Source organism: Henckelia pumila, chromosome 2, assembly GCF_033568475.1.
Source record: "Henckelia pumila isolate YLH828 chromosome 2, ASM3356847v2, whole genome shotgun sequence".
NCBI lineage: Eukaryota > Viridiplantae > Streptophyta > Magnoliopsida > Lamiales > Gesneriaceae > Henckelia > Henckelia pumila.
In genome coordinates this window covers 182,945,679-182,957,103 of record NC_133121.1, presented here as the reverse complement: position 1 = coordinate 182,957,103, position 11,425 = coordinate 182,945,679, and the positions used below count along the sequence as shown (strand labels likewise).

General features: G+C 32.9%; 2 protein-coding genes across 2 annotated transcripts; one reads left to right on the top strand and one right to left on the bottom strand.

Moving 5' to 3' along the window:
* Positions 1–576: 576 nt before the first annotated feature.
* On the top strand, positions 577–956 carry LOC140885512 (small polypeptide DEVIL 4-like). Its single transcript, XM_073292496.1, has one exon. The coding sequence runs from the start codon at positions 683–685 to the stop codon at positions 809–811; it is 129 nt and encodes a 42-aa protein (XP_073148597.1). The 5' UTR covers positions 577–682; the 3' UTR covers positions 812–956.
* A 5,070-nt stretch (positions 957–6,026) lies between these two features.
* LOC140880527 (SUPPRESSOR OF GAMMA RESPONSE 1) lies at positions 6,027–10,512 on the bottom strand. The gene is made up of 6 exons (XM_073285054.1): positions 10,367–10,512; positions 8,867–9,008; positions 7,951–8,137; positions 7,393–7,853; positions 6,388–6,909; positions 6,027–6,291 (listed from the first exon to the last, which is right to left on the bottom strand). The coding sequence occupies exons 1-6, from the start codon at positions 10,372–10,374 to the stop codon at positions 6,223–6,225; spliced, it is 1,389 nt and encodes a 462-aa protein (XP_073141155.1). The 5' UTR covers positions 10,375–10,512; the 3' UTR covers positions 6,027–6,222.
* Between the last annotated feature and the right edge of the window lie 913 nt (positions 10,513–11,425).

The window sequence follows — 11,425 nt, the reverse complement described above, 5'->3', positions numbered from 1 at the left end:
AAGCGATCGAACTATGACACTTGGGCTGCTGTGCGGTTTAAAAGATTTGAGTTGCACTATTGCTACTAGCTATAGACTTTGGTAAAGCGACAAAAGCTCAATCTTATAATTATTATAAGATGGATTGATCTCATCCATATCTGGAGTGAAAAATAATATTTTTAACATAAAAGATAAATATTTTTTATGATGAGGGTCGAATAGAAGATCTGTCTCACAAAATTGACTATTTTAACGGTCTCATACGACTTTTTATAATGTTTGGATATAAATCAGGTTTAAAGATAAACATATATCATACAATTTCGAACATAATTAAATTATCTCAACTCTATAAGGGTTTCGTAGATGAATATTTATTTTTTGAATAATTTAATAAATACACATATATAAAATATAAAATGAAATACAACTTGATGATGAGCAAGGGAGGTTGTTCATGACCCATTTGTTGCCTTTTCAAGTATAATAAACAAATAAATAAATATAAAAATAAAATTAACTCCCCACTATAAAAGTCCAACACACCATAACCACTTGAACTACGTTCAAACATCAAACAATCTAAACTAAAAGCCCTTCCCTTTTCTCTTCTTTCTTGCAAGAAAGAAGAGTCTCCGATCCAGTACTTGGTTCACATTTCATTTTGAGAAGAATAAATTCGTAAAATCGTCAAATAAAAATGAAGATGAGCAGCAACAACAAGAGCAAGATTTCGAGTCGAGGGCTTGGAAGTATCGTCCGGGAGCAAAGAGCGAGGCTCTACATTATTCGGAGATGTGTTGTTATGCTTCTTTGCTATCACGATTGAAGTTACTCGACAAAGACGATGTATTTCTTAGCTGCATCTTTTATTTTTAATTTGTTAGTGAAATTGGAGAATTTTCAGTTTCTTCCTTATTATTATTTTTTAGTATGTGTTGTTATTGTGTACATAATAGGATAGGGGATGTTGATGTTAGACTAGCTAATAATTCACAATTTTGTACTAATTTTTGCCCTCATTGTGGTTCTTGTATAATCCGGCCATAACTCAGATGCCATTTTTTAAATTCTTGAGTTTTTACCCTTCTTTAATTAATATTGTCGTTGTATATTATGTTCAAATTGTTATGATTTTCGAATTTAAGACATCATTTGGTGCAAATAATAAGACATATTTAAATTATTACAAACATTAATTTAAATCATCTAACATTTGATTCAAATTCTATAAATGATTAGAGTCATACATCATTATATTATCTATATACTGATTTACTATCTTTATATTATGGATTGTTTGTCATCTCATCACATTATTAAACTTACAAAAGGTTGCTTCAATGGATTGGTCAAAATAAATTTGTAAGCCATGCAATAATATTTTGATCCTTTCTCCTCTTCTCTTCTCTCCTTGTTTAATTAAATCAGTCCAATCAAATTCCATTAAATTTTTATATATATCTGTCTCGGCCTGTGATATTAAGTCATATAAATTATTTTTTCATAAGTTTGATCTCATTGAAGTGAGTCAACGATTTTTTTAAAAATATATTTATAAATTTTTTTTGAAAAAAAAATAGTGTGTACTTTATATATATGTATTTTATTTGACTATTTTGTGAGCATGAATTATGAGCAACTCACTAAAAAATACAAGTGCGTGACTGTTTGACCCACTACCACACATGCACATTCATGGATTATTTTTTTTTTCCAAAATATTTTAAATAATATTTAATTATAAAATTAATTTTAAGAAAATGAAAAGGGACCTGCTATCGAGCTATTCCACATCTTCTTCTAAGTTCTAATGATGTAATCTAAGGATAAAATAGTAAATTTACTTTATCAAAATTTTACTGATATTCATGTGTTTCATCAATCTCTTTAGTCATTCAAAATTATATAACAATTAGATAAGTTGAATAGATTTTAGAAATCACATTGAAAAAAAAGTAGGTAATTGAAAAATGAGTATGTATCTTGTGAGACGATTTTATACATCTTTATCCATAAAACGGATCAACTTTGTCTATATTTACAATAAAAAATAATTTTTTTGGCATAAAACGTAATATTTTATCATGAATTACTTAATTAAGATATTCGTCTAATAAAATTTACATGTGAGTCCATCTCACACTAGTGTTTTTGTATTGAAAAAAATGCAAACACTTGTAATTATAGTGTTAAATGCAATAATTGTCCTTGTTGAGAGATCAATCAAAGTCATGTAGAGCTTAACATATTGTACGATTTAAAATATTTCAATTTCACCGTACTAATATTTTATAATTTTTTGTAAAACGACAAACGTTCGGCCCTATGCATAGTTAGTAAATGGTTAATTATCAGAGATTAAAAATTTTAAAAATCAAATATTTCGTCAATTTTATGATTGTATCTGATTAAACTATAATTAATACTCGTTTTGGTTCCTCTTATTTGTCATTTTTCTCGAAATCATTCATATTTTTTTGGGTCCCCAAATTAATCCCTCATATTTCGTAGTGTTTTTATTTCAATCCCTCCCGTTATCTTCCCATTAAATATAGTGACGATCGAGCCCATCTCCTCTTTTAATCATCCCATACGCGAGCTTACCTTATTTTCCCCAAATTGAAAATTCTAGATCTCCTTTGAGGTTTTATTCAACCTATCTTACGGTATTACTCCAATGATAGATCTAATATCCTATGATTTGTCACGTCAACAATATCTCATTTATTACGCTGATGTGTAGAGATATGAATCATTGGATGCATGATTTGAGTATCACCTTAGTGTAGGATTTCATTCTTGACGACATAAAATTCGAACCACAACAAATATTAAGGGACATAGCTATCGAATTCTGGGAAATAGATATAGGGTTATGGGGAAACATTTTAATAAAAGCAAATGATATTTCAGCGAATCGAATCAGTGCGAAACAAACTAATGTTAATGTTATGCATCATAATTCATACATTAGAAGACATTTTGCTATTGTTTGAATTTGTTGCCTTCGAGTTTGTTGCGGTTCGAATTTGCTTGTGCTTCGACTTTGTTGTGGTTCAACCTAGGGTTCTTCAATTTGGAGAAATGAGAAATAGACGGTGTGTAGGAAGATTTTAGTGGCCGATGACATGTAACTCATCTAACATCAAAGTTTTGAATGTGAGACGAGGAGTTCGAAACTCAATGTTAACAATCACTCCTAAAAATTTTAAAAAATAAAATTAAATTAAGGGTAACTTCAAGAAAGATTGGAGATTAATTTGATAGCCTAAAAAAATAGAGAAAAAATTTGAGGAAGCGGCAATAGAAAATTTTACCCTACTTGTATAAGTAGAGCCTTAACAATCCGTCTAAAGGTGAAAATTTATCAATATATGTGAGGTCCACTGAAAAATTAGTTGACCACACATGTATTGATAAATTTCGCCTTTAAATGTTCTTTGGAGCAGTGTCGGTATAATTTACATGTAAGATATAAGTTACCGCAAACAAGAGAATTCAAAATTGATATTAACCCGATTAAAATGTTAATTTCTGAAAAGTGATATATTAAATAAAATATTATTATTCTTACAACCAGGGTGTCCGTGGCCTTTATGTCTGTTAAATAAATGCATCCTAACAACAAAAACAGTGGGGAGAATTGATAGCAAGCCTCGTGATCAAATTTAATCAAACACTTTTTCAAACACAATATGGCCCAATTTTCATGTTGGTTGATTAGATCTTTCTCTAGCTTGTAGGTTGTCCATGTAACAACTATAAAAAATTATCTCACACCAAATTTTATGCCATCGAAAAAATATTTTAAAAGACAAAATAAAAAGTGTTAGGACAATTATCGGGATTATTAATTTTCGGCCTTGTCGCGCAATATCCTATATTGTATTTGGTTTTGTATAAATGTATCATTCAATGAAGGAGCCAGTTTTTTAATTTTATCCATGCTAGATTTTATAAGTTTTTTTTTTAATCTTCTTTTCTTTTTTTCCATGAGTTGAGTTGGATTCTTTTACTTTTAAAATGTTTCATCGGGCCATTGAGAATCTCATACTGATTAATTTTTGTATGTCAATATGACACAAATTTGTTTGCATTTTCACTCTTCATAATATTTGTTGTCTAACTTTGTTGTTATGTCTTTATTAATAATTATCGCACATTGGTTTTTTCTCCAACTTCGTTTTACTATATATCAAAGTTGAATTTATCTCCAAGAGGTATTCAAGTTGGTGGAGTAGGTTAACTCTTGGCCAAATGTCAGGAGTTCAATTCCCCCTACCAACACTTTCTTGGACTAGCCTGTCACACAGGGCTTGCCTAATATGGTTTACCCGGCTAACGTAGTTTGCAGGCTATTGCGTTAGTTCAGAGGTTTACCCAGTGCGCACCGAAACGTAATGACTGCGGGTTCCACGTCATGAAAAAATATCGAAACTAATTCAATAAATCGTATTTAATATATAAATATCATGTTCTAATAAAATAATATATATTTTTCACAAAATAAATTATCAAACACAACAAAATATAATATATATGTACGCATCGTGTGCCAAAAACACTAACGTATATAAATATGCACTGGACTTTACTTCTATATAAATAAATGTGTTGTAGAGCCTTAAATAAGGCTAAGCTAAGTTAAAGAATACTTAAAAGTAATGTATAAGATTTTGTACTATTCGGCATTTAAAGTATCTAATAAAATAATATCTTTAAGCTTATCGGTATTTTATATCTATATATGCTTCCATATGCATATTAAGATGCACTAATCATGCTAAACATAAATTTTTTGAGTAAGTCTCATGTGAGATAGTCTCACAGTGACATATCTATATTCGTGAGATAAGTTGATCGATCCATATCTATAATAAGAGTAATAATTTTGGCAAACAAAATAATACTTTTTCAAGAGTCAAGGCGGGCGAAATTTTTTTTTTTGCACAAAAGGGAATGCTGTTTTCAAATTTTACACAAAACTGGCTAGATTTTTGCTCATGACTTCAATGCATGGATTATATTTGGATGACCCCTCAGAATTTATTTTCAGACACTTTATTTGATGAGTCTAGGTCCAGCATTCCTCTTTAGTCACTTCGTGGTACTATTTGAGGATGGGACAACCTTAAGAGCAGTCCCCTGCAGGTTCATGTATTTTCCCCATTCTCCCACTTGAGTTATATCTGTCTTTGTTTTCTGCTGAAAATCACAATCCCAACACTCGTCGTGAAAAATAATGAGAGGAAATTAGTATATATGAGATGGCAAATGTTTGAACTCTGGGCTGTTCGGGATGATCTTCCGTGTCGCGAAGATGTAGACAATTGATTCGCGTGCGTGTTCAAAATATGAATTTAGTGAATGTGATAGGAGCATGATAATCAATCCGATACAAATCGTCCTTGCACGGAGTTAGTGTTCAAAATATGAATTTAGTGAATGTGATAGGAGCATGATAATCAATCCGATACAAATCGTCCTTGCACGGAGTTAGTATTTATCAGATCGACGTATCTCGTATAAAAAAGATGTAGAGAAGTGCTTCACGTGTTCAAATATGAATTTACTGTACATGTCGAGACTACGCAGAATTTGTATTTGGATCAGATCAACGTGAGGGCCGAAAGGGGATGATACACCCTCCTCCCAGGTTGTGTACATAAAGTGCAAAGTCCCTGTTTGACAACTTAATATGCAATTTATTTGATGTGAAGGGATTTCTAGGTGTTTTTTTTTTCCTTTAATTTTCCTATGTATTAGCTTATTCGGTTGCCTTAATTTTATTATACAAGAAAATCATTTGTAGAACTGAATACTTGCCCTTTTAATAAAAGTTATAACAATGCAACTCAAATATTTTGAATCTTACAACACGCTACCTTTCGATTGTTCTATCCATAAGGGACGCCGTTTCTTGGGGAGTGCGATTAAGATGAATTATTATGGTCACTCTGTCAGATAGACATGAAAATAAAGAAAACATAGGATTTTGCGATGATAAGCATATAGGACATTAATGGGGAGGCAACGCAAAATATCAGAAAATATGCACATAAACCAACTGCAGAAATGTCACACAAAGTTCATAGAGCTCCCACAATGAGGACAACACCTGGTGCAACGACAGACCAAGACATCATTCGCTACGAATCCGTTCGTTTAGCAAGTCAAAAAGCTTCACAAAAAGGTGGCGAGCTACCATTTCTTTGATGACAGTGTTCAGTTCAAGTTCTAATCAATTGTCCTGCCTCCTCTTAGGCTTCCGCCCCACGCAATGTAACTGTCCTGTGATTCGAATTCCTGCACGAGTGTTTGAATTACAACACAAACTATGAAAGAAAACTGTACTATTCGATTAAGTAGATAGGAAGAACTCTTGAGAAGAGAAAAACTTACAAGTTGGCTCAATCGGAAATCAGGAGGCGTATCAAGCTCTATGTTAGCAGGATCAGGAACCAAAGCTTGGCTCAAACGGAAATCGGGAGGCGTATCAAGCTCTATGTTAGCAGAAGCAGGAACCAAAGTTTGGCTCAACCTGAAATCAGGTGGCGTATCAAGCTCCACGTTAGCAGGATCAGGAACCAGAGCTATGCATGCCTCCAGATCCCTCTTCAAATGCTCGGGCCCTAGACGAGCATAATCAGACAGACGGGGCTTGTCATTCGGTGCTTGGACATCTGCATTATCATCCCTATTAGGGGATTGGCTTTGAAGAAGTTCATCGCACAAAGATAGCCCTTCTACCAGTTGCTGAGAACTAAGCAAGAACTGCGACTCATTTTCCCACCATTTGTCTTCAGCAGCTGCCTCATCGTCCTCATTCCCTACTTGATCAGTTTGAATTTCCATATTATTGTGAACTTGATCACTGGAAGGCTCAGGTGTTTCCACCTCTTCTAACATATGAACCCCATATAACTAGAACAAGAAGAAAATGAAAATTAGAGCAAACCACAGATGGGCAAATAAATGAATGGACGTGAGAGATATCATATCTCACTGAAGTTGTGATCCAACCAACACATATGAATTTATCATGTTTTTAAAGGTAAAATACAATGGAGGAATGATTGCCTGAATGTTTTATGTGGTGGCTTCGTGGTACACCCATCAAAATGTGGTGTATCAATAATTGAATGATTTAGGATCAATAGCTTTCGATATAATGATGGGCTATTCTATATATGTAATAGGAACTGCTGACAGAGACTATGAGTTGAGGGTCACAATGGAGAAAAAATATCCAACAAATCAACACAGTGAATTGGAAGTAAAGCACTTCCTAAAGGAAGATAACATAACTGCGTCTATATTAACAATAGACCCAAGTAAACTTTCACACTTCACCAAATACACGGTGATGCAAAAAATATTATGGCCATGATAGAAAATCAGACTTACCTCCGGCTCACGGCTAGAGAGTCTCCTTTCAGTACAAGGAGGTTCAGGAGTCACAGACTTCGGTGTAACAGGATCCACTTTAGTAATCATAGCATCATTACCTTCGGAAATATCTTCTTCGATTTTCTCACTCTGCTTGCCTTGCTGCTGCTGATAAAACACTTTTGAGATAACGTATTCCCCCTCTCTTTCATCTTCCCCTGTCCCAAGGTGATATTGATGCATCACCCAGTTAGTCTTCTCTGCCTTTCCACCTCGAACTGGGCTTATATACAGAACCATAATCTTCTTGCATCCTTTTTGTATGCCATCCAAGAAAACAGGCTTTGTACGGCCAGTCTTGTGCCAACGAACATCTCCTAGATCATCACCATGTATTTTTCGACGCTTTCGTGTTCCAGTATTGTAAGCTTTGATAGCTCGGTGAAAAAAGTGTGATACTCTTCCATCTTGTTTTACACCTGTAAATACCAGATATTTTGGAGTCTAAGAACATAAGCTACTAAGGCGAAGAGAAGAAAATCAAGAAACAGAGAGAATAATGGATTGTAGTATTACCAGGTAAATTTTGAGGATGTGTATAACAAATGCCATCATCTTCTTCTACAGTAGGAATAAATTCATCAATGAAAGGATGAGGTTTCAAACTATTTAAACCAACTTTAGCGAGTAAGTGCCACATTATTTCTTGATCAGATGGATCAAATTTCACACCACTGGGTAATCCTGGCCACTCGTGAGCAACCTACATAAGAAATGAATGTCGACTTGGTCACTACTCTTGCTCTTACATTTTAACAGCTAACATAATATTGTTATACATAGAAGAACCAAAGATCTGAGCATTCTTGTTCATTTATTTACATAGAAAGTTTAATCACAAAATGTTATATATGCCAGTCAAATTTGAACAGTCAATGGCCTGTCAGGCAATAGCAATAATAGTTTCCACTCAAGCCAATATTCAAAACAATAGCGCTCATCTCCAGGGAAGTCCTACAGTTAAATTTCATTTAAAAACAAACTTTCACCCACTACAGACTATGAAGAACAGATTCAAGAAATGGTATATCCAACATGACATAATCAGCATCAAATTCTTTTTTGGTATGCATAACCTCTTTAGCTATCACGCCAATGAACATCAACAACAAAAATGATAAGATTTTAAGAGTATAGTCAGTCGATATATTAAATATTTTGAGTATGATGTGACTACATCTTTTTCAATTACTTTTCTCATTAAGTAGTGTCTACATGGTGAGGGAAGGGGTGCAGAGCCTTTATCTTCCGAGTGGTACGCAAGATACGCACTCAAGTGACCGGTATATGTGTTCATCCAGGAAAAAGCCATATTATCACACGACAGATACAAGTATTCCATTGCAAATTGTGCATTTCACAAAAATAATCCTAAAGCATATTAGCATACCAATAAACAGGAAAGACAATATAGGAGAGTTTTGAATCATACGTCGCTATTGTCAATTGTAAATTGGCAATTTGGGCAAGATTTTGTTGGGTTACTACTCCAGCTGACTTTTAGTGGATCACACCTGCCGGATGCACTTCTAATTTTAGTGGCAATTCTGTTGGGGTCAACCAACCATGATGGCCTGCAAGATATACAAAAGGTAAAGGAAGCATGAACTTCAACAAGCACCAGCATGAGCGAGAATGGTTTCCAGACGTTGTGTAGTCTTGATGTGATACCAAACAGAGTGAAAAAAATGCAAAACTTACTGAGATGTCATTGAAAGAAAACAATAATCTTAAACAAAGTATTCCATCACACTAATACAGTAATACAGTTTACAGGAAGATAGTCCCTCATTCACAAATCGAACGCCCTGGTTTCCTTTTGCAGATACCCACAAATGAAACTCCTTTCACTAAAGTCAATTTCGTTTCCAAGAGAGATATTCATAACATATTGTCATGCCTACCGACTCTTCAAATTTTCAACTCTCATCTAATACTTCATGCCAATTCAAGTAGCAGTTTCCTTTCAATTATCCATAAAAAATTTTCCCTCAATTAAATGTTGATAATTGAGCATCTGGAGTTCCAAAAAACCAAAAGGAAGCATACCAATCAAACCCAAAAAAACATGATCCTTTCAAGTTTCAATCATGTTGATGACTCCTATCACTCACGGATGCAAACACTGTAAGAAAAGAAAACTAGTCTGGTTAAATTAAGACAAACATTCTGCCCTCAAGCATTTGACCATCATGGATGCAAACAATGTAAAAAAAGAATGGTAGAGATTGTTGCAAATAGAGTTTGTATCCGTATGAAACCACGTTGCTTCCACTGTTATGTTAATTCTCATCAAAATTAACACCACCACGAGTTCTTTAGTCAAACTACACGCACACAAATCCCCACAACGCTGAAGACACGTAAATCTTACAGTCCTATCCTTTGAAAATCCGCTTTCCCTCGAAGAATGATCATGAGATCATAAAAAGTAGGCATCTTGAATACTACCAAATCATCATTTATGTCAGGGAAAGAATACACTTAAATTTACCAATGATTAAAGCGCCTCACTCAATCAAACCAAAAAACAAAACAAAAAAAAAACAAAAAAAAAATACAAAAAAACAAAAACAAAAAACTAACCCAAAATGCGGAACAACACCCTTCTGTCACTAACAAAAAACCCATCCCAGTATTGACTTAAAGATTCAACTAACCCCAACAAAGATTGAATCTTTACTCAAGCAGTATAAAAAATCCAACAATAAAACGATGGATTTTTTGCACTCCGAAGCAAAAGGGAACCCATGAAAAAGCCCGATGAAACTTAATACAAGATTCAACCATAAACGAAAAAACAAAACAAAAAACAGAAAAAAGCCTATTTTTGCATCTATCAACCGATGATTCCACTAAAAAAACAAAATATTCAGGAAATAGACTCAAATGCGGGTAAACCCGGAACAGAAAAAGGGGTACAAGAGATTACCCAGCCATGGCCAGATCCTTTTCAGTTTGCCCTTCACTCGTCCACTGGATTGATTCAAAAGCCTAGTTTTAATTCTGGGAAAGATGATTTTTCGGGTTTCCACTGTAGTGCTTTATTTTGAAACTCGAAAGTGTGCTAATGCTTTGTTTGGCTTATAAGGAGGAAACACTTAAAATAAAATAAAGGAAAAGGTGTGAAGTTGCAGTATTGATCCGTCCACCAAACGATCCTTATGAGTAATTGACTTCACCATTACCCGGTCAACTGTCGCACATGATTAGGAATTTGTTTCATTTCTTGTTATTACTCTTTTTTTTTTATATATATCTTTTAGCTGAAAAACTTCACTTCTAACACTGTTAAATGAGTGTTTCAAAAACAAAAAAAAAACACTGTTAAATGAGAATTTTAATTATTTTTTGAGAGAATATGTTAAAAATATTTATAGCAAGTTTCTAATTAATATACATATAATATAATATACCAAATATTCACAACAATACTGTTTTAAAAGTTCAAAAACGTAATATTATATAAAAACATTTATATTTATTTAATATAATAAAGAGTTATGAGAAATAAATATATAAAAGCAAAAAAAAAAAAAAAAAAAACTCAAAATCATAACATAAATTTAATAAATGATACATCAATGTACATATTTAAATGCAACTTATATTTTCATGTGGGTCGAGCCATAACATCATTTAAGCAACTTAAAGTATTATTTATAGCATTTATGAAATTTTTAACATATAGAAGGACACAACAAAATTAATTGTAATTGGATATTAGTGATTTTTTCGATCAAATTTCAAATTTTGGATCGAAATTGATACATTATCATATATAAAATTATGAAAATTTTCACATATATATAGTATAAAAAATAATCAAAATTAAGTAATGGTGATAACATTTTATCGAATTTAAAATTTTGAAACAAAAATTAGTATATTATAATATATGATATTTATGAAAATTTTCACATATATGTATATAAAAAAATGAATGAAATTAAAAGGTGTTGATAATATCTGTAACGCCCCAAATTTATCT

Bases quoted from the DNA above. Each gene is read 5' to 3' on its own strand.
- LOC140885512 (XM_073292496.1), top strand. From the start codon at position 683: ATGAAGATGAGCAGCAACAACAAGAGCAAGATTTCGAGTCGAGGGCTT.
- LOC140880527 (XM_073285054.1), bottom strand. The intron at 7,854-7,950 runs GTAATACTACAA...TGGTATTTACAG, and splicing joins ACATCCTCAAAATTTACCTG to GTGTAAAACAAGATGGAAGA. The intron at 6,292-6,387 runs GTAAGTTTTTCT...ACACTCGTGCAG, and splicing joins ATTTCCGATTGAGCCAACTT to GAATTCGAATCACAGGACAG.